Source organism: Camelus dromedarius, chromosome 6 (genome assembly GCF_036321535.1).
Source record: "Camelus dromedarius isolate mCamDro1 chromosome 6, mCamDro1.pat, whole genome shotgun sequence".
NCBI classification, from domain to species: Eukaryota; Metazoa; Chordata; class Mammalia; order Artiodactyla; family Camelidae; genus Camelus; species Camelus dromedarius.
Genome location: NC_087441.1, coordinates 66033218 through 66056454, shown reverse-complemented (window position 1 = coordinate 66056454; position 23237 = coordinate 66033218). Strand labels below are relative to the sequence as shown.

Sequence of the window (23237 nt, the reverse complement as noted above, 5' to 3'; positions counted from 1 at the left end):
CGTCTGAAATGCTGGATCTGCCCTGCTAAGTGTCACGTTCCACAAAATGGGTGTTTCATGGGTCAGTGTTCGCAAAGTGTTTGGGAAGGCCAGAATGGAAGGCTGCCTCATTCAGTGTATAATTTTGTGGGTACAGATAACATAGCATCTTGACATTTGAAAAGAAGTGTCGTTCCCCAGAAGGATGTTTCCATAAAAGAGAGGTTGCAAACCCTTGGGTGAAATCTGGTTTGGAGACATATTTTGCTTGGCTTTCACAGTATTTTTGTTTTAAAAAAAAAAAAAAAAGGAGTTTGACCACCTAAGTCAGAGACGGTGTTTTCTGGTTGTCCACATGACCCACCGTTTGTTTTTGACTCCGTTATTTGCATCACTTCCCCGGATGCTGAGACATTTGTTTTGCATCCTTTGCCAAAGGAAAGCTGCTTATAGGCAGTCTCTCATTTTTGTGCTTTATCCTCTAAGTTGCTGTCAGCCTGGGAAGAGGATCCTCCCTTCCGTCCTCCCACTCCTTGCTTACTCTTGGCTCCAACCTGAGTTTGGGCAGTAGCAGGCCCTGGGGCTGGGGGGTTGGGAAGAGGGCAGAGGAGGGAGGAGAGGAGGAAGGGCTGTGTTGGCTTCTTTGGCCATGGTCCTCAGGTACCTGAGGGGATAGAAGGAACCCGGGGAAGTCCCTGCTGCTGTGTTGCGGCCAGTAAGGGAGAGATAGACACCCCTTCTTACTCACCTTGACATCCTGTCTGCTTGGCTCTTGACTCTGTATTTTTCTGATACTTGCCTTGGGGACCAGCATATCCATATTCATTCATTCCGTGTACAGTTTTGAAGTCCGCTGAATGGAGAGCATTGTACCAGGTTAGCAGAGGGCAGCAGGGGAAGCTACCTAGGTACCCAGATCTACCACCACTGTAGGTCTTAGTTTTACTAGTGTGATTTCAGTTCCCACGTGAGACGTTCGGGTTTCATCTGTATCCTTTTTCACCCAGCCTTTCGGTCTGCACAGGATTTTTATTCTGGTCTCTCCGAGGTTAGAGCTTGTATTCTCTTGAAAGCACTTTATTCTGGATCCCCAGTAACTCATTTTCAGAGGCATGCTTTTCCTTTGAATGATTAGGGTAATTTTCAGCAATTTTTTTTTCTGTAGGGTCTATGATTTCCTCTATGTTTTGCTTCCTTTACTCATCTTTCAATAGAATGATATCATCTTGTCGAGACTCCTTTGCCAGGGAGCAGAGTGTGGGTGTTCACTTTGATTTTGCTGTCTGTTCGTGGGGAGACGTCCTTTCTCCAATTTCCAGCCCTGATGGTTGGAGACAGGAGCTCAGCTTACAGGGAAGAGCGCCCCCTATGCTGCCAGCCCTCCACCTGCTCCTCTGCTGCTTTGAACTAGGGGCCCCCCAACTAAGGGCCGGAAGAAGTTTGGCAGATGACACAAAATTACTGAAGCTCTTGGTTTTAGGCAGCGCGCAAGGGTAGCTGTAGAAAGCTTTTAAATAAAATATTTCTAAAGTGCTTTTCTCTTTTAAAAGGAATTAACTATGAAGCCAAATGTGCTATTTGAGTCTTTAGTGTGAAGCCCTGGTTCTAAAACAGTGTTTCTTAAATTTTTTTTGACCTTTTTTGACCCAATACATACATATGATACATAAGATTTTATTATTTATATTATTTTAAAATTTCATTTCATTTCATATTTTGGTTTTCTTTTTTTCTCACAGCTGTACTGAAGGATAATCAGCATACGATAAACAGCATGTGTTAAGAGTGTGCAGTCTGATAAATTTTAACACGTAGGCAGCCGTGAAACCATCACCGCAGTTGGGACAGTGAGCATGGCCCTCATCCCACCCTTTCACTCCCTGATCTCCAGGCAACCTGTTTCTGTCACTATAGCTTAGTTTGCATTTCTAGAATTTTGTGTAAATGGAATCATGCAGCATGTACTCTTTTTTGGGGGGGGTCTGGTTTCTTAAACTCAGTATAATTATTTAGATATTCATCCATTTTATTGCATGTATCAACACTTCATTCCTTGTTACTGCTGAATAGTATTCCATTATACAGATAGACCATGATTTGCTTATTTATTCACCTGTTGATGGACATTTGAGTTGTTTCCAATTTTTTAAAGATTTATTTTAAATTTTGTTCATCTATTTGTTTATTTTTATTGAAGTACAATTGACCTACAACACTATATTAGTTCCAGGTGCACAACATAGTGATTTGATATTTCTTTACATTGTAAAATGACCACCATGATAAATCTGGTGACCATCTGTCACCATACAAAGTTATTGCAGTATTATTGACTGTATTCCCCATGCTGTGCATTTCATCCTCATGACTCACTTATTTTGTAACTGGAAGTTTGTACCTCTCAGTCTCCCTCACCTATTTCTCCACTTCTGTCCCCTTCTCACTCTTCTCTGGCAGCCACCTGTTTTTTCTCTATATATGAGTATTTCTGTTGTTATGTTTGTTCATTTGGTTTTTTTTTTTAGATTCCACATATGAGTGAAATTGTATGGTCTTTGTATTTCACTTAGCGTAAAACCTCTAGGTGCATCCGTGTTGTCACAAGTGGCAAGATCTCATTCTTTTTTATGGCTGGGTAATATTTCATTGTGTGTGTGTATACATGTATACATACACACATATGCATACACACATACATACTATATATATTTATATATGTATATATATCACATCTTCTTTATCCATTTATCTGTTGATGAACACTTGAGTTGCTTCTATATCTTGGCTATTGTAATTAATGCTGCAATAGACATAGGGTTGCATATTTCTTTTTGAATTAATATTTTTGTTTTCTTTAGAAAAATATCCAGAAGTGAAATTACTGGATCATATGGTATTTCCATTTTGAATTTTTTGAGGAACCTCCATACTGTTTTCCGTAGTGGCTGTACCAATTTACATTCCCACCAACAGTGCAAGAGAGGTTCCCTTTCCTCCACATCCTTGCTAACACTTGTTATTTCTTGTCTTTTTGATAACAGTCATTCTGACAGGTGTGAGGTGATAGCTCACTGTGGTTTTGATTTGCATTTCCCTGATGATTAGCGATGTTGGCGGATATAGAAAAATGACCAGCTTAAAATAAAGTTAAGTCAACAAGTACCAAATCTTCTTCAATAACTCTTCAAAAAATTGCCTTTATCATTTACAGCCTAAGTTATTATAGATATGTCTCATTTTTGTGTGTGTGTGTGTGTGGTATAATGGCCATGCACAGCTTACTTTATTTTCTTAGTTCTTATCAATAAAAAACTTGCAGAATAGAGAATAGTAAATCAAACTAGAGTGAATTATTAATAGTTTTACAGTTTACAAGGAAAGAAAATTTCAGAGTTTTTTTTTCCCTAAAAAGAACTAGGGCTTAAGTCTAGCTATAAATTAATTTTTAAATATTGAATTGTATCTCTGAACAACTATTATTACTGCATCGTAACTTCTCATTAATATTCCACTAACAAATGAAGTTTGACACTGTAATTCTTGACATTGAGATTTCTGTGCCTCTCCACCCCCCACCTACTCTGTCAAAAAACCAGTGAATGTTTTGTAGACAAATATTACTATTTCTACTAAAGGAATTCTTTTCCTGAATCCACCTGTCAAATAAACAATTTCTTCCCGTCATCTTGGTTTTAATGAAAGTATGACATTTATGTACTTTATTTCCCTCTGCACCATCTTAGTTATATATGCTCAAAAATATATGTGTAACTTTTGCTGTTGCATCCTATGAATTTTACCATACCACTTTTTTGAGTCACTAAAAAAAGACCCAAAAGATTTTAAGCTTTGCCCATGTATTATGAACTACACATGAATTTTGTGTCGTAATGAACTAAAAATCCATTTACTCCAACAGAATTGAGCCAGGTTCTAGAAAATAAAAGCATTTATCCATGGTGATGCAGAAGTGTAGCAGTGTTTATACTTTTGATCATTCCTTAGAGAAGTATTACCTTGGTCGACAACCAGCTGGCTTCAGGGAAAATTGTACCCTCGACACATGCTTAAAACAGCAGTGTAAAATGTACTGGCTGACAGTCTTGGTTTTGGTCAGGGTCACTGTTTTGTTCACGGTATGCTGGGAGCATAGGCGATGATGTCAGTTTCTACCCGTAAGACTCTTATGATGGCCAGACGTAGTATTTCCCTCTGTTGTCAACACTTGAGAAAAATTTGCCAAATGGAGACTTAGGAATGAAAAAGAAAAGAATATTAGTAATTGTTTGTTTAAGGAGAAAAATTCATTTTTTTTCCCATGTTATTTTTAAAAAGACCTTAGGGGTTGAAATTTAAAATTTGAAAAAAAATTCCTTTTTACCAAATATAACTTGATTTTTAATTTCGATATTCTACCTTAACAGTCTTTAAATTAATTTTTCTTTTTGAATATGCTTTGCCCTAGTTCATTGTGGCAAGCCCTATTATAGCCCTTCAGGGACCTGGGTTAACTCATCTGTGTTTCCCCAGTATTGGCATATGTGAGTGGCTCAATAAATTTTTCTGACATGAACCAGTGACCCTTGGAATTTATACAGCATTGAAAGTTAATTGGGAAATTGCATGTAATACTCAAATGAGATGATGACAGTGATCTTCTGGTTTATACCAATGTTTCAAACTGTCTTAGTTGGTATTATTCTATATTTGAATTACTGGCAGAGTATGAGCAAAGAGATGAGGCTCAGAGTTTCTGTAGTATGTAACTAGACTCCACTGTTCTTCAGATTACGGGTACCATTAACTATTTACAGGTTATCTTTGTGATTCTTAGTGGCTGACTTACCGTTGAAGATTTTTAAAAAGAGGAATGCTGTCTTAGATAACCAGTTAGGCAAAGGATCTATCTGTGTGACATTAGTAATCTTAGGGAAAAAAACATCCTTGTGTTTGTTTCAAAATGGAGGATAGTGGGGGAACCAAATGTAAAGCTTTTTCAGAAAAGAAGACATGGTGAACAATTGAGTTTGATTATATATTTTTTTCATGTGGTATATCATACACTGAAAAAATGTTATTTCCAGCCCCCCAGAGGGATCAATTTAAGAAATCTGATGCCTGCCTTGAGCACTTTAAAAACACTATCTGTATCAACAATAAAAATCAAAAAGCCTGATTAAAAAGTCAAAAAGAAAAAGAATTAAAAAGTGATTAGTGATTAAACATCACTAATCATTAGGGTAATGAAGATCAAACCCACAGTGAGATAATACCCGACATCCATTAGGATGGCTACTATCAAAAAGCCCCAGAGAATAACAAGTGTTGGTGAGGATGTATAAGAATTTGAGCCCCTGTGTATTGGTGGCAGGAATATGAAATGGTACAACTGCTATGGAAACCAGTATGGCCATTCCTCAAGAGATTAAGCATGGTATTGCCAAATGATCAGCAATTCCATGTCTGGGTGTATATACCTAAAAGAAATTGAGAGACTCAAATAGATCTTTGTGCACCCATGTTCATAGCAGCGTTGTTCACAACAGCCAAAAGACAAAGGAATCCAAGACTCAGAGAGCTGAATGGATACACAAAATGTGGTTTATAAATACAATGAGGGTAGTGTTCAGCCTAAAGGATGGAAATTTTAATACATGTTATAACATGGATGACCTTTGACGATATTATGTGTTTGGAATTTTCATTCAGCCCATCATCATAACCTAGATGTTAATCTATGTATGTGAGTCATCGGTGAATTATCAACCCCTACCCCCAACACGCAATATGTATATACTGTCATGGTAACAAAATAATATTACTTGAGTGAAGGTAAAGTGCCTAAATTAATGAATAATAAGTGTAGTGAAGTGGCCCAGCCAATGGTCTTTACTGCTGGGTCAGGTTCTAGATCTGCCAAGTAGTGTGCATACTACTAGTACTACCATGTTTTCATTTATTACAAGAATATAAGCATTCTTAACAGTAAAGTTTTAGTTACGTGATACTTCTGAATGTTGCCTGCTGTTGCAGACTTCAAAGAAGAATCCTGGAAGAGGTCAGGATGGCTCTAAAAATAGAAGACATTAAGAGCTACAACACCTTGATTGTGTTTCAAAAGTACAGCTTGGCGTTTTGATCCTTGTTAACAGTTTTCCAAAATTCTACAATGTCGAAGTCAACAATATTAATATCTGAATGACATGTTATAATTTCTCCTTTTCATAAAAAGAAATGGATAAGCATTGAAGATTGGGTTTAAGTTTATGGAAATACTTTAAATCCTGCTGAAAAATGATAGGGTGGTGACAAAAATGAAGATTAGAAAAAAAACTTCATAAATGGCCACCTCAGTCTTTGTGAATTTGCTTTGGCACACACAGAAATTATGTTGACACCTGTAGGTGCTTATGCTTTGCATGATGTTTAAGCTAATGGGGAAAATGAAAAAATGAACTTTTAAGACCTTTATTTACATACTTACTCATGTTTTACTATATATCTAATTAATGTCTACCAGTCCAGTACCTTTATCATCATGGTGACTAGAGTTCTTGTCACTAGCAAAGGAAATTTATGTTCAGTACCAAGGAAAGGAAATGTTCTGTGTGTTTGTTCCAGCCATGCATTTACAAAAGATGTACATGACAGAAACACGTTTAGTACTGCTCACCCTTATACCAAAACCAGTCTAGCGTGGGAAAAATAGATAGAAAGACTTGGCCCAGGGTGGCCTCTGTCAGCACGAGAATGATGATTACAGCTTAGTTTTTAGAACTTTCCTTTCAACGCCTTTTATAGCATTAGTCTCTCCTAATAGCATCCAAGCATCAGAAAATCAGAAACTTGTTAGTGCTTTATTTAAACCACTACATCTATATGCTTTTCAATAAAATCAATATTAAGTACATTTATTGAGCATCCACAAATTTACAACTATATCTTAGGTATTGTGGTTAGGTATAGAATACTTCATACTTTCTGAATTTTGTGCTCTTGAATGATTTGGAGTCGGCTGGAGGAGATGGTACAGAGATACACACACACATCCTCCATAGAAAAGAATGCTCCCCAAAACAAAGAAACAAAAAGATGCTCAGGTACTTTTTCAAACTGTTTTTATTTGAATAATATATGCATCTGTCCCCAAGTAATAAAATGAGCAGAATGTACTCAATTTAATGCTTATTTGTCATGTGCTATGTTCTGTGGTAGACACAACTCCAAACAGCAGAGTCCCCCGCTTTGGGCTTGTGATTTGGAGTGTGATTGGAAAGGGTGATAAGACAGAGGGACACAGGGCTCTCCTTCCTACAAGGTAAACTGCTAGTTCCTGAGAGGTAGCTACACGTCCGCAGTGAGTGCTGCCTCGACCTAGTGCGTGATGCTTGCCCCTGAACCCGGGTTTTAGGTCTCAGAATATCCTTGCATTGTCAGGACCTCAGTGGAAATGATTGCCAATGTCTCTGATAAGAAAAGGAAGGAAGAGAGTAACGTCAGGTTTAAAAGAAGGGAAAGCCTCACTAGTTGGGGGGACCAGGGAGGGAGGGGTTGCGTGAGATCGGTCTTGAGAGAGGCTGAGACATCTTGCCTCCAGAATTCAGGGAAGGAAGATGGAGGCAAGAAAGCGTGGATCACGGTCTCTGAGAAGCGAGGAGCCAGACATAACTGGAGCCCGGAGGGACTACGAGGAAGCGAGCTGGAAAGGAAAGGTTGATTAACACGGTTATCTGACACGCTTTGAAGTAGCTTTCAGAAAGATGTCCACATTTAATCTTTGTCAAAGCGGGTTTTCCTAGGCTCTTCAGCATGTCGGCTCTGATTATCCAAATAATTCAGTCAAGAGTGAACCAGTGAGGATGTCTGAGATTTTCCCTAACGCCCCCTGCCTTTGTCAGCCTGATGTGCTCATTCTTCTTCTGTTGACTTTATTCAGTTCTCTTTATGCTCTGCTTGCTCCCTTACCTACTTTTTCCACGTGGGCGATGAAGCTCTGCGGATTTAGTTTTTCTCAGTTTATACCAATTTCCTACGATACCAAACTTTGTAACACCATCACTGACGTCCTTGCCAAAATGGACTTTTCCGAACTTTCTCTGGAATTCACGACTCTTCTTTGTTTTCTGGCCTTGGTGTTTCTCCAGTGGAACATGAGCCAGTGGTCCGATTGTGTGCGCAAATTGTGCTGATTAATAATAGTTACCAGGCAGATATTAATGCATTTGTTAGCCTGTGATTAATTGTGAGGTTTTCCTGGCTAACGTGTCAAATGTGTTTGGCTACTAAACAAGAAAACATTTCAAAAATTTTAATTTACTTCCAGTGATATTTGAAGCTAATTAAAAGCATATCCTTAATGCTTCTAGATTCTATAATTATTATTAACGTGCTTTTGATGGATAAAGCAAAGGTGTGCGACTTTACTGTTCCTTCTGCTCCTATGTATTTATAAGCACATCTGACTTCAAAAGGAAGTGGTGAAGGCCAGCTTTGATGTTTCTTTTGCTTTTCATTGGCTTCATATTCAGGTAGAAAATGTGAAAAATTCTCTAAGTTGCCTATTCAGAGTGTTACTTTCTTACTTTGCCTTTTGAGCCGTCAGAATAGGCTGCTGAACTTGGTGTTGGTCAGACTGCATTGCTCTGGAGGAAGAAAGTCTTGCTGTAGGTTTTGAGTGAGAAATAAAAAAATACACTTTTGCTTTCTGAATGTCAGTGTTGAACTTCCAGGCATATGCAAGCTTAATGGTCTGCCTTTCTGTATCATTTTCTCCTGGAATGACGGCTTAACAGTTTTCCTGGTTGGATTGTGTTAAAATCTTTAAAGGCTACATTCACTAAAACATATGTCTAATGTTTGGGCAGCCAAAATCTGTGCAATCATTTTAGCGAAGTTTAACTTAGCAACTCCGCTGTTACCACAGATATCTTATTGTTAAAGCTGCATTATAGCAGCCTCCATTTGGAATCTGTTATTTCCTGTTTACGTTGTTCTGGGATGTGCTGAAGTATCCTTTCGCGCTGTTTTAAAAATGGATTTTGCTAAGAAAGCAATAGCGTCAATAAATTAAAGAAGGACATGCTTAATATAGGTAAATTCCTTTAAGAAATTTTTCTCTAGTTAACTTTTCTTGAGTGTCTACCATCTTCTGAACACTGGGCTAGTATCCCGCATAGATAACTTGAAGTTGTGGCAGTGGGTACTGACATCTGGGCAGAAGATGAACAGTGAGGAAAAGTCATGGAGTGGCCAAACCCAGAACAAGGTATCTTAAAGTTTCCATCGGAACAGGAGTGTCATGATCTGTGGGTCGTTGGCAAGGTCATTGTGTGTTCAGTATTAAGATTTTGATGGCTTCTCTTGGATAGGGTGCTGCTGATGCCCTGGAGGGAGGGGACGACAGAAGTAGTGACAATCACTAGGAGAAATCCAGGGCAGACAAGGGCTCATCGACTTGGCAGCCATAGGCTATTTCACTCCTACCCTTTCAGAATTGGTTTTTAAGTTTTCTTGACAAATTTCTCGAGCCCTTGTAGGGAACAAAGCCTTTCTGTTCTGTGGTAGGGAACACAGAGACGTTACTCACCTTCCTGGTCTTAAACTGGCTGAGCCTTCCCTGGTGCCATTAGCTGCTCCAAGTCAGTGGTGCTCCCTCTGGTGCTCTGACTGGTGCCAGCATCCTGGAGCAGGTCTTAGTGGCAAGAAGTTGAAGAAGCAGATACTGGAAAATCCAGCCTTACGTGAACTTTCCTGGCTGGGATGGGTTTAGCTTTCATATTGAAAAGTTGTTTAAACCCTTTAAAATTTTTTTCAAGTGCTGAAATACATTTTTATCTCCGAAGAAAACTTGAATCTTGGAACATCACTTTTTTTTCCTGAAGAAAATGAATTTTAAAGTATTATTAGTATTTCTGTCTATAGTTATTTATTTTGAAAAGGTTAATGACTATCTCTGTTGAAAGGCACTATATTAATTTTTACTATCTAAGTAGATCAAAATACTAAATTTGGCTAGAAAATGTCTCTGCAGTTGGATATCATTGTCATTGAATGCATGAAAATTAAATGCCTGTTAAAGTTGACAAATACGTAGTTTAATCAGACTGTCTGATTGAATCACAGAGAATGGAAAAAATAACACTTTCTTCCACTTTGTATATTTGTGACGATCTCATAATCATAATATTAACAGAGTGCTGATAATTTCCAAAACAGAAAAGAAGTCATTGTCAGAGATTTTAGTAAATTAAAACTGTGAATGATAAAAAGCACACAGTGAGTTGAATTTATAGTCTACCTTACAAAATCATGGGACTCTATAGACTCACTCTTAAATGATATGTGCTAATTCTTTGAAAATATCAGTGTTATGTCTGTATTTTGGCATGTTTCAGACTTTTGATGTGGTTTTATTTGATACATTTTAATACTTTTCAGGTATTAGATGATCTTAAGAAGGAAAAATGAAACTCAGGTGCTTTCAGAATTGAATGAAATAACCAATGGCAAATGCTCAGCTCAGAGCCTAAAACACAGCAACTCCTGTGACAATCAGTCATTTGTGATTATTCTGTCTCTTCTCTTGTCACTGCATCCTCTTTCTCACAGGTTTGTTTGCTATGACAATTTCCAGACTCACGGTGGTATTTTCATTTTGTGTCTATCCTCCAGCTCTTGGTGTTTTAGAAATTTCTGGAATTACTTCCAGAGCTGTCAGCATAACTCCTGATCCAAGAACTCGCATGTTTATGCAGCACACTTGCAGAGGTGTTGAAAAACTTCATCTTCTCTGATACCAATAGCTTACTTCCCATTTTGTCTGGGATTCAACAACTTGAAGGTCAGGACATGAGCTGAACGTGGTCCTGACAGGCAGCAGATCACATAGAGACTGCCATGGGAAGGCTGATTGCTTGTGTTTTCACTGTGCCTACTTGCTGCTGGGGTTTGGGACCTCAGGGTTCCCTTGTACCTGAAGTGAGTCCAAAGATGCCATAAAAAAAATTATGTTTTTTGAGATTATGACTGTGACATAACATATATCTGTTATCTTCCACATTAATTCAAGGGCTTTCCCTTTATTTTTATCTATTTCAGACTTATTGAGGATATTTTCAATAATATAAAAATAGTTTGCACATAAAGTAAAAAAAAAAAGTTCTTTTCTCACAATTCCTTCACCGTCATTTTCCAGGAGAAGCACGTTTTGATAGCTTGGAAGGAATTCTTCCAGACTATTCACATATATTAGCTCAATACATATGGCTTTGTTTATTGTTGTCCCCACTACTGTGGTGGTTGGTTGTTTTTCACAAAAATGAGATGATACTATTTTTCAACTTGCTTATTTTACCAGCTAATTTGACATGGGCATTGTTCCGTGTCTTCGGTCTTTTTCATGGCTGCATAATACTCTGCTGTATCGATGTATCCTGGTGTGTTTAGTTTGTCTCCTGCATCATCCATGCTTATACATCATGTTGCATGAACTGTAAGGGTTGGAAGCTTTTGTCCTGGGTACATCTGTGCTTAGTTTCCCCACTAGTCTCTGCAGGCTAGAGGAAGCCCAGGACTGTTGCTCTGGTTGCTTATTATCCTTCTGGGGCCATCCTAAAAGTTGTCATTTGATCTTGGATAGCTTCAACTCAGGTAAAAAAATACCAGTTCTGTTGTGTGGGGTTTTAAGGTAACAACAGCATTTTTATAGACGTTTCTCATTTCAGCCCTGTAGCTGGGATGCACTGTCTAGCTGGGATGGATTTTGGTTACGTCATTCTTAGACACTCTAATGTTGGCAGAGTTCTGGGTTTCAGAGCTATAAGAAAGGTTTGCTTGTCAAATCTTTTTTTTTTTTTCTTTTTAAATCATTCATCCTTAAAGTCAGGACATCTTTTTAGGGAATACTTTGAGAATACATTTTTTTTATGATTGTGAAATATTTTTGTTTCTTTACATTTCTAACCCGGTACACTGAAATTTAATTTGTGACTTTCACAAGTGGCATAAATAATCATAGTCATAAAATTCAAATACCAACCTATTGCAAGGTTAATGTTTCATTGGGGGTGGGGATGGTATTCATTAAGATGCTCATAAAATTTTATGTTCCTCAGGCCCTATTTACTTAGTAGATACAGTAACTTATTTTTGTCATGGCTACTGGCCATATCTTGGAGTTTAACATCTGCTGGCTGAAACTGCTGCATGTTTTGAAATTGTAAACTCTAATTGCCTCAAATGAAGGAAATCTTTTAATTTATATACAGGCATACCTTGAAGATACCATGGGTTTGGTTACAGACCACCGAAATAAAGTGAATATTGCCAAAAAGCGAGTCACACGAATTTTTTGGCTTCCTGGTGCATAATAAAAGCTATGCTTATACTGTACTGTAGTCTATTGAGCGTGTAATAACGTTATGTCTAAAAAATGCAATGCCTTAATTAAAAAATACTTCATTGTTAAAAAAAATGCTAACCATTTGACAACGCACGGTTCAGTTTGTAAAAACTGCGATATATGCGCAAAACACAGTAAAGCGAAGGGCGATAAAGTGAGGTCTGCCTGTAAATTTTCTTGTTTGGAAGATTTTTATTTCATGTTCATAATATAGTATTGTAGAATTTAAAGAAGGTGATGCCAATTATTAGAAATATGGAGGAGAAATGACCATTTCTTCTTCATAATAGGGTAATTGATCAACATATTTTAAGCACTAACTTGCTGTGGGTTTTAGTTTTTTTTTTTTTTTTTTTACTTTCTACTTCCCTGGCATCCTGCTATGATATCATAGCTAAGACTTTTAGATTTATTATTGTATAGAATATGGCGTGCACAGTGGAGTTAGCCACACGGAGCCAGTGCTGAGAAGACATTCTTTTTGTCTGTGACATTTTGTACTTTAAAACAGAGTTGTGGTCGTTACCCCGATCTCAGGGCACGTGAACGAAGGGAGTTGTAACCCTTTGACTTTCCCGGTGATTTCTTCCTGCTCGGTTTCCATGAATATTTTGTGTGGCTTCAGCTTTTCCTTTGCTACAGCTTTTACATGCTGTTCTTGTGTTTTTCTTGTCCACAAAACAGTATTTCCTACGACTGTTTATTTGTATGCAAATATACCCCCAAATGAACAAAAAGGCACTTTCATTCTTAAAGTAACACAAAGAAGAAAATGACATTGATACAAAAATGTGAGATAACAATAATTCAGTTTATAACACAAAAATTTATTATAATGGAATGCATTTTTAATGATATGTAGAATTACAAATCTCACTTTTCCTTTGCCCTAGGATTATAAATGACTGAAAACTTTTTCAATTGTGCAAAAATGAAATGACTCTCTAGTTGAAAGGGAGATGTAACTTTGTTGGCATAAAATTGAACTGCTAATTTTTCATTATTTACTAGATTTAAGTAATTTCTTTTTATGACTTAATCAAAAATATCATCATATATTTGAAAATGTGTACTCTCCTCAACATCAAGTTTTCCTTTTCTTTTTCAGTCTGTGGTCAAAACAGGGCGACTGCTAGTCAGTCATGAAGCTCCCTTGACTGGCGGCTTTGCTTCAGAGATCAGCTCCACGGTTCAGGTAGAGTAACGTTTTGGTACCGATGTGAATGTTTGTGCAATTGCATCTGTCTATTCCAAGAAAGAAATTACTTATCACAGTACATAAAAGTATGCACTATTTAGAAATGAACAATTTGCCATTTGACTACAATTTCACTGTCCTTTAGATGATGGTCTAATTACATCTTCTAGAAAAGAAATCTTGAAATAATAAAAGTTGAAAATTTCTTTATAGGGAGAAGAAAGTTTAAAATAATCTTAATAAACTCATGTCAGTTATGTTTGCTGGGATAACAGGAAAAGAAAAACTTTAAATTTAAATGTGATCGTTCTTTTTTGATAAAACTTTTGGTAAAGCTCGTTGTGATATATGTTGATTTATAAAATTGATCTTAGATTTTACCAGCCCTCACCTTACAAAAAAAAATGAATCTGTCAAAAGTCAATAATTTAAATTCAGTAAATAATTTCACAATCAATAAGTTAATTTATTAATTGGATCAGTCACATATTATGCTATTGGCAATACTTTAGAAATGGTTTAAAAACCATTTCTTTTAAAAATATTTTGTTATGATGCTGCATATCAGGAAAAAAATTTGCAAAACTCTTTATGGAAGATTTGACTTAAAACTTTCAGTCACATGTATTTCACAGATGTGAATAAGATGATTTAAATGACTTTTAATTTTCCTAATTGTGTAAATTAAAAATTAAATAACTATTTTAAATGAAAAATTATATGCATTTTAAATTCAGAGTATGTCTGTGGTTCACAAACATTTTGCTTCTTTTTACTGGTGGTAAAATGATTCTATTTTTAAGATACATATATGTTGAAAATTCCTGTAAGAGTATATGGTTTAAAAACTTGATATAAAATTATGATATATGAGTACTGAGTTACATCGATGATTTCTAACAATGAAATATCTTTAAGTATGAATTGGCAACATTATAAATATTTTAAAATTAGGTGAATCAAATTTAAACATAAATATTTTAAAAGCTAGATCAAAATAATTCACAATTATAATAAAAAACAAAATTATTTTGTTACTTTTACATATCTATTGTCACCAACAAAATTAAGAAAAGCAAATATTTGAGTTTTGTAGATTTGTTTTCCTATTATATAGGCTAAAATTTGAAACGTATTGCTTATCATTGTATATCATGATTACCTGTCATGAGTATTTACTGTGCATTTTATTTATTACGTAGCATAATGTACTAACTTGTACTAACTTTATAAATAAAAAAAAATGTGGCTTGCAAGAATGAATCACTCTAACACCCAGACGCTATTTCAAGTCAGAGGCAAACTAGAAAAACAAACTAGGATTTTCTGATTCCTAGTTACTATGTAGTCCACTAAACCTTTTGAAATGAGAGGAAGTGGCTGTTGCTAATAGAACCTTTATCTGACAGCCTTGTTTCATTTTGCCCATTGAATGTCATCTTATTGTTATCTCAAACATTTCATTTGCATTTAAATGTAAAAGGAAAATAAGCAGAATATAGAATCAGAAATTATGACTCCTCTGTAAAGTCCTCTTTCTCTAAGTGTGCTTTCTAAATTTGAATTCCATAAATTATTATAAGCGGCAATAGAATATAACATTTTTCAGACTGGAAAGGAATTAGAAAGATTATCTAATCTAGTGCCTGTTGGTCTTGAATAATATGTGGACTTGTGTTCAAGGAAAATTGTCTCTCGGGCTCCAAGAATACATTTGCAAATTCCAGTTTGAGGAACATCATTTTCTGGGTTAAATATAGTCACTATATAAAGCTAACACCAACAAGATCGTAAACACTTTATCAAAATCAGATCCAATTATGACAATAATTGGTGGTCGAAGTTGTAAAAAAGATTATCCAGAATAGAATCATATCTTTATCATACTATGAAGATACCAAAACAAATAAGATGCGTTACAATGCTCAGACTCTCAAGAATACAGCCACTGATCCCCGTGTATGTAGAGTCTGAGAAATCCTGACCTAAACCAACTGTATTCCTTTTATAAGTGAGTGTTAGTCTCCACAGTGCTGGTGATTAACCCAGTTTTAAAAGAAAGTGAATGATTTGGGACTGGGACAGGAGTTTTAAGTAAAGGTTGAGTGTGTGCACACACATTCTTTATTCAAAGTATCCACCCCAATACTCCCAAAAGGAAGAGAGAAGCTTTGGATTCATTATAAAAGGTTTTCTGTTTTCCACGTTACAATCATTCAATCAACTAACCACAAAATGAATTCAGGCGATAATGTAAAATATGCAGAGGGATCTTCATTTGATATTTTGGGGAATTAGAATTTGCATTTATTATTATGAGGATGAATTTGAAAATGTTCACAGTTGGTTTTTGATTCATTCAGATTTTACTTGCACAAATGAAAAGTGTGGAAAATGAATTTTAATAAAATAGAATCAACATAGTATCTCCAAAGATTTGTCTGTTGAAGCTTTTGTGCATTGATAAGGGAGGGGGAAAAAAAGCCAGACACCGTGAGGGACTTTTTTCTTTTTTGGTAATGATATTTGCATATAATGTAAAGTAATCTGAGGAGTACAGCCTCCTTTTCAGCAACTGTTTCATGCGCTTATTTAGCTGAATGCAGTGTACTGACTATCTTGAGCATCTTCCTTGTGGAAGGTCTCATTCCCTGTTCTAAGTGAAGCCTGTATCAAATTACAAGTGCCTTGGGCTGTTTCAACTGAAATCACTTAAGTGTGAGGTGCCGCTGCCTTCACCACTTGAAATGATTCATATTTCTATATTTCTTTTTGTTGTGTATACTTTGTAAGGTTAGAACAGGCAGTATGGGGTTAAGATACTGAAAGCCAGCTTTCTATGACGGCAGGGAAAAGGTACACAGAGAACTCTTCATTGTTGTCTTAGAAAAGAAGTTTGAAATTACGAATGAGAATGATCTATACATTAGAGCACTACTGATTAAAATACTGAGTTATTCTCATTGTATCAACGAGTGTAACTTTCATGTGAAAGTGAGCACACACACACACACAAAATCTGCCCCACAGGCATTGTTTTGTGGAAGATATTTGGTAGCTCTTTAAAAGCTCATGGCTAATCTTACAGAATTGCTCTCGAAACTATTTTAAGAGAATGATTATTAACCACAAAACTACTGTTTTGAAATACATTCAAAACTGAGAGCACTATTTTCTGCTCTCCTCCCATTTTAAATGATTACCCACATTAAAAATTGAAATGAAGAGACTATAGCATTTCTTTAAGTTAATAATTGATATTTTTAGATAGAAAAATTATATCATGCTGTATAAAATTAAATACCAAGTAAAGGAATTTTTTTGCTAGTTATAGGAAATGTTGCTGGCTTTACTATTGATTATTTTTAGTTAGATAAAATATGAAAGGAATAAATGTAAAATATGCTCATAGTTTATTTACATAACTTTTCAGTTCATAGCAAATGGCTCTGCTATCATAGAAAGAGTTCAGTGCACACAAGTTTTTTCATGCTGGTTGCCTCTTTTTCATAAAGCCATTTATTTTATTGTTTTCAAAAATATTCACTGTCAACAGTCTTAGCTTGAAGTAATGTTAAAGTCACAAAAGTGATTAGGAGACGATTTGAACTAATTAAACATAACGTTTTAAACTTGTATTTATCAGCAGTTTCTTCATAAAATTTATATAAATGCTCACAAAATTCAAAACCAATCCATTGACTCTAAGAACTGCTCTATATCCCTACTGGGTTTAAGTCGAAAGTTAACTGGGAGGTGAACTAGCTGAGCGAGGTCGGGTCTATCTGGCTCCCCTATGGGGAAGATTTCTTGGTCGGTCATCCAAAGCTTCACTGTCTCTTCCCATCTAATTTTACATTCCCATCTGTTCTCACTTTGGGATGAGGGAACTTTTTCCTTCTCTCCTTTGATACATACCGAAACTTGGAGAAGAGCTTCTTTTAGGGAGTTATGCATTCCTCTGTGCACCCTGATTTGTGGAAAAGTGGGGAGACAACAGAGTTTAGATCATTCATTGAGTTCATTGTGTAGTTTGGGCAAAGATTTTGTTGTTTCGGAAAATTATGTGACTTCATTTGATGTGATCTTTGTGTTCCTCAGCTTTATGTAACCACATCTTTAAAAAAAAAAAACCCCAAAACTTTACTGTGCAAAAAAAAAAAAATGCTAACCTCATCTGTTTTAATATTCCCCCAAGTTAATTTATATTTTATATTCTAGAATGCAGTATTCAAAATTCAAAAGGCATTACTTATCAATATTAAGACCCAAATAATTTCTGGTATTTTAGCAGCTTTAAATAGCATATTTCCTTGAAGCCTTGTAGAAACCAATCTTTATTATTAATTTCTAATACATTCCCATAATGATGAACTAAATGTTCACACTGATAAGCTTGGGATAATAATACAAATTTTTTTTTTTTCTTTCTGGACTCAGCACTTAATAAGAGTGCCAAAAATTTTAGGGATTGGGGTTGGCTTACAGGTTTGGATTTTTTTTTTTTTAACACATGGAAGCAATAAGTCTGCAATAAGAGTCCAATTGGAGAGGATGGTAAATTTCCATACCATTGTTCCATCCTTTCTGTGCAGTCTATTCCTAGGATAAGAGCTCAGAAATTGTACATACAGACATATATTTTTAAGGTAATCGTATAATAGTTTGAATTTTTAGAGGGTTTACATTACTCAAAAGGTAACTTTCATAGTTTTCAAGTCAAGGAATTTTGCTTTTCTCACCGTTTCATGTTAGAAAGGATTATGCAGAAGGATTTTTTTTCTTATAAACTTACTGTAACCACCAAATTTACCTGCACTCCGTTTAAAAACATCAATCTGAAGCAGAGGGAAGAAGTCCTAAATAAATGGTCTTGAGTGTTTACCATTGTGGAAAATACATTTAAATCAAATTACCATGTTGATAAAGTAAGACTCAGCAGAGAAAACTATCAGAGTAGTAATTCAATGAATAGTTTACCGCAGTTTCATAATCTTATTATTTGTCATTGTTTTACTAGTGATTCAAAGCATTTGTCAACAATAAATACAGCCGTCAGGAAAAGCATACTTCTAACATCTATCTAGATGGAGCCAGAGCATCAGAAAAGCAGTTTAACATAGAGCATTCAGATCTTCGATGGACTTTTAAAATGGAATTTTGCCCTGAAACCTGTTGAATGTTCAGTCAGCAGCTTCTATGGCCATAAATATGAACCAAAGACCAAATACTTTCCGGGGATGCATCGTGGATGGGGCTGCTCTGTCGCTGTTCATAGTTAAGCCCACGTTAGACTCTGCTGGTCCTGTCCCTGCCCTGACCACACCTTGTCTCCTTCCATATCTCTTTCTCCTTTGCCTATTAGTGTACATGTGGCCAGGCTTTTCCCATCAGCCCTCTCCCTCCTCCCCCCATCCTTTCCTGGGCAATCTCAGCTGTTTGCATGGCTATCCTTGAAACCTTGAACTATGAAACCTTCAAGATTTGCCCTGCCTGTTGAGCCTTCATTTCAGAATTCCAGCCTCATGCTAATTTGGGTAATGATAAGAAACCTGTATGATACGATGGTTCATGGGGAAGGATTTTAACATGAAACAGAAAAGGTAGACTTCAGCACATATCTGCCAGTTTCTGGAAATCAGCTTATCTCAGAATGAACTCTGTTTCTCTTCAGCTCTTTCTGGACCTCGTAAATTGTTTTTTGATCTCTGCCCCTAAGCCTATCACTTCAGATCATGTCGTGATTCATTATTTTCATAAAACATACCTCAAAACACACTCTCTGTTTGAAAACCTCCAATAGATCTTCTCTCCCTGTAGATCTATTAGATCTATAGATCAATATTTAAGATCTTTCTTTGATTCAAGATCTTTAGATCAGTGTTCAAAATCCTCATCTGCCCAGACCAATGTTTCCAATGTTATTTCTCACGTCCTTTTATGATTCTCACAACACGTAGATCACACTGGCCCACTAGACATTTCCCGAATGATAATTAAGTTTTGCAACCAGTCTTTATGGAATTCTCTGGGCACAGCCTTAATTGGGGCCTTTTGTTCAAGGAATGGAGTCCTTGTTTTATAGACATTTAAAGAGTTCAGTAGAAGAAACAGATGTGAAACATCATTATACTGCAGTACATATACTAGGATAAAAGAATATTCAGAGGACTGTGGGACCGTAAAATACTCGATCACCCCACTCAGATGGGACAGTGAGTTAACTCTTGGAGAATGTGTAGGACCCTGGGAGTGGAGGTGGATGGGGATTCAGGCAGAAGGAACAATGAACAAAATGAATAAGAAGGCAGGAAAAATATTTGATGTTCTAAGGATTAAAATAATTCTGGTATGGTTGAAGAGTAGCATGTGAGGTTTGTAGCATGTGGTAAGAATCAATAGGTAGGCAGGAGTTAGAGTCTGAAGAGTCTTATATAAGTAATTTGTTTTTATTTGGAGGGAATAGACATGCCAGTAAAGCCAGTTCACATAGGTATAAATTCCAGTTCTTCCATATAATGTATTTAAAATACCCCTTATAAACTGTCTAGCAAACAGGCAGTAGTATGAACTCAAAAAACAATGGCCACGGTTGTTATCATTATTTAAGGCAGAGGGTTGTAATAAAGGGTTTTAAGTAGGAGATTAACATAGAAATATTTATAATTTAGAAAAGGCTCTGGCACTTATGATAGGGTTGCATTGGGATGGGTGAGGCAGGAAGTCACAGAGGTTAATTAAAAAACTATTCAAGTAATTTAGGTAAGAGATTTAAGGGTCTTCTAAACTAAGGACATGAGAGTGGGGTTAGAGAGAAAGGTGAATTTTAGAGAGAGTAGGGGGAGAATATGAAAGAAAGACTTGCTGACTGATTAAGCAGTAGGGCAGGAAAGGCTCAGTCCGGTTTCTAGGTTGGGTGATGTTTGAATGGAAGTGCGCTTTCACTGAGTCGGGGAGTATCATTGGAAAACGAGTTTAAGCACATCGTCTTGTGGAAGATTCATTTTAAACTTGTTGAATTTGAGTTGGGGATGGAAAGTGTGTCTCTGCAGCTCAGGAGAGATTCTAAGGTGTAGTGTAAAGATTAAGGAATTATCGTCTTAGGGTGATGGCTGAGGTCATGGACGTGGATGTGATCACACAGGAAAAAGACAGTCTTAAGGGAAGTTTCTAAGGAGCCCGTAGGTACACCAGTGTGTATGAGAAAGAGAGAAAGAAGAGTTTTAAAGGAGGTTGAGATGGAGTGGCCGGAGAGAGGGAAGGGAGTAGGAGAGAGCTATTACAGAAGACCCACAGGGAGAGTTTTACCATGAAATACGTGGCCAACTATATTAAATGATTCCACATTTGTCGGATCGGCTGAGGATGATCCCTTGAATATAGCAACCATCACATTGGTGACTTTGATGAAAGCAAGTGTGGCTCCTATCGTATTTGGGCTGGTGAATGAGTGAAGAATTGAAACAAGGAATAGTAGACGAGTATCTATTTGAAGAAATGAGACTTTTAACAAAAATGGGAAATAAAGTGGTTAGAAATGTGCTCCATCTCTCAGTGCTATTTGCTCAGCATGGATGGAATGTCATTTTCTCCATTTGAACCCCTCCCTGGCAATCTTCTTAACTTCTCCCTTCCCTCAGCATCTCCTCACCATCTCCATCTTCTCCCTTCCACCTGCAGCCCTTCTAGCAGTCAGGTTTTAAATCTCTTTCAAATCTGCCCTTTGCTTTCTATTCCCCTAATAAACTCCAAGTGAACCAAAAACAATGAAAAAAATCCCTAAATAAATAAATAAACAATAACAAAAAACCAAATCACAAAATCTAAAAGAAAAATGTAGAAAATAACTCATATGGGAGGAGTAAGAGATTTTTGAGCAAAAAAATTTTAAAAAGCAACACAATCAATCATGATTAGTGTATTTGCATAAAATGAAAAATATCTGTGTGACAAAAGCAAGCACAATTAAAGGAGAGTGACAACTGAGAAAGTGTTGGAACACATGGCAAAGGACTGCTGTGAGTCCTGTAGTAAACATTGTTACATAGCAATAAGGAAATTCATTGCCACTGTATTTAAAGGTCAGAGCAGATTATTTTTAGAACTATTAGTGGCCAGTAAACATGACACTGTATACCTATGGCTTCCTATGGCTAAAAATTAAATCTCAAAATGGGCCATCAGTATTCCTTGTTACCCATAAGAGTGGTACTGCTTCGAATGAATTACATTCAATGTTGAGATGGTGCAGCGTGAACATAGAAATTGATTCATCTTTTCAGGAAATCAGTTTGATATGTGTATCAAGGCTCTTCCTCTGACTCAGAGATCCTAGGCACCCCCACACATAAATGGATAAGAGCGTTCTTCTCTGTACCACTCATTTGATAGTAAAATACTAGAAGCAGTATCTGTTACAGCAGGAATATAGTTGAATACATTATAATGAATGTTGTAGACTTATTAAAATCATTAGAAGAATAGTTATCTTTGTAACATGTGTATGAGGATATATATATATATATATATATATAATATATATAAAATAACTAAATGAAAAACTCACTAGGCAAGCCACAGGTGTTTTACTTGCTCAATTTTTCTAAAAGAAAAAAAAAACATTCATGTATCTAGGCATAGGAAAAAAATCTTCAAAATAAGACTTCTATCGGTTTATATTTTCTTCCTAATAATTTCTTTATTTTCTATGTGCATGTATCCTAGTTTATAATAATTAGGAGCTTTCTTGTAATTAGATGGCCTCTCCCACGTAGCGCAGTAAATCTTCTAATTCTTCCTAAGTTGTTTTAAATAAGAAAACCCATTTTGCTCAGCGTTGATTGTTTTAAATTTCATATTTCATTTTGACATGGTTTCTTAATCATGTACGTTTGAGTTTTGGGAATTGTCATTCATAGTAATACCCAGATTTGTGATGTGGGATAGTTTTAAAACCAGTGAAACCCTATTGCCTAAAAGTTGGTTATTCTGCAGGTTAATTCTGTCCCCACATGCCTGGTATATTTGATTCATTGCTCTCATTAGAAAAGTGAAAGCAGCCTAATATTGGGATATTCAGATTATTTAATTTTATTTAATTTCCCTGCATTCAACAGTCAGTGATACTGAGACTAACATTACTAAAATGTAATGTTATTAACATGGGGGCCCCTGCGTATTTTTCTTCCCTTCCTCTGGTATTAGCTTTAGGGCGGATTGCCATCATTCTTTTTGAAATCCTTCTGGAGGTAAGCCAGTTGGAAAAAAGATCATCCACATTCCATCTCTCTGGATAATGATAAAGCACCTAGTTTCTTTCATACAAGCCTTCTTATTTGTCCAGTCAGAAGTAGTCCCCTTTGAATTCAAAGGTGCATCATACCAAACCTCCTGCTTTTTTCTCCCTTTCTTTGTAACCTCCAGTTAGCCTTTTGTCGTGTCCTTTTGGTAATGTCCAAGGACCGCTCCTGTCCATCCCTCTTAAGACTGACTGTTCTGCGGGTTGGATGGGAAAAATTAATTTTTCTGGAATGTTTGACAGTAAACGTGCTCAACTGAAAGGTTATGTTGTAAAAGTATAGTCCTGAATCACGAGGTAGAAGTTATTTAGAGGAGTAGGTGACTTCTCCGGTAACTTCAGTTTTGAAATAGCACCTCTGC

General features: G+C 36.3%; 1 protein-coding gene across 1 annotated transcript in view; it reads left to right on the top strand.

Annotated features, from left to right (window-relative positions):
* Window positions 1-23237, top strand: part of BCKDHB (branched chain keto acid dehydrogenase E1 subunit beta) — a 195647-nt gene that overhangs the window by 125106 nt on the left and 47304 nt on the right. The window contains exon 9 of the mRNA XM_010997550.3: window positions 13488-13574. Within this exon, the coding sequence (XP_010995852.2) occupies window positions 13488-13574 (87 nt within the window). The remainder of the gene's footprint in view (window positions 1-13487; window positions 13575-23237) is intronic.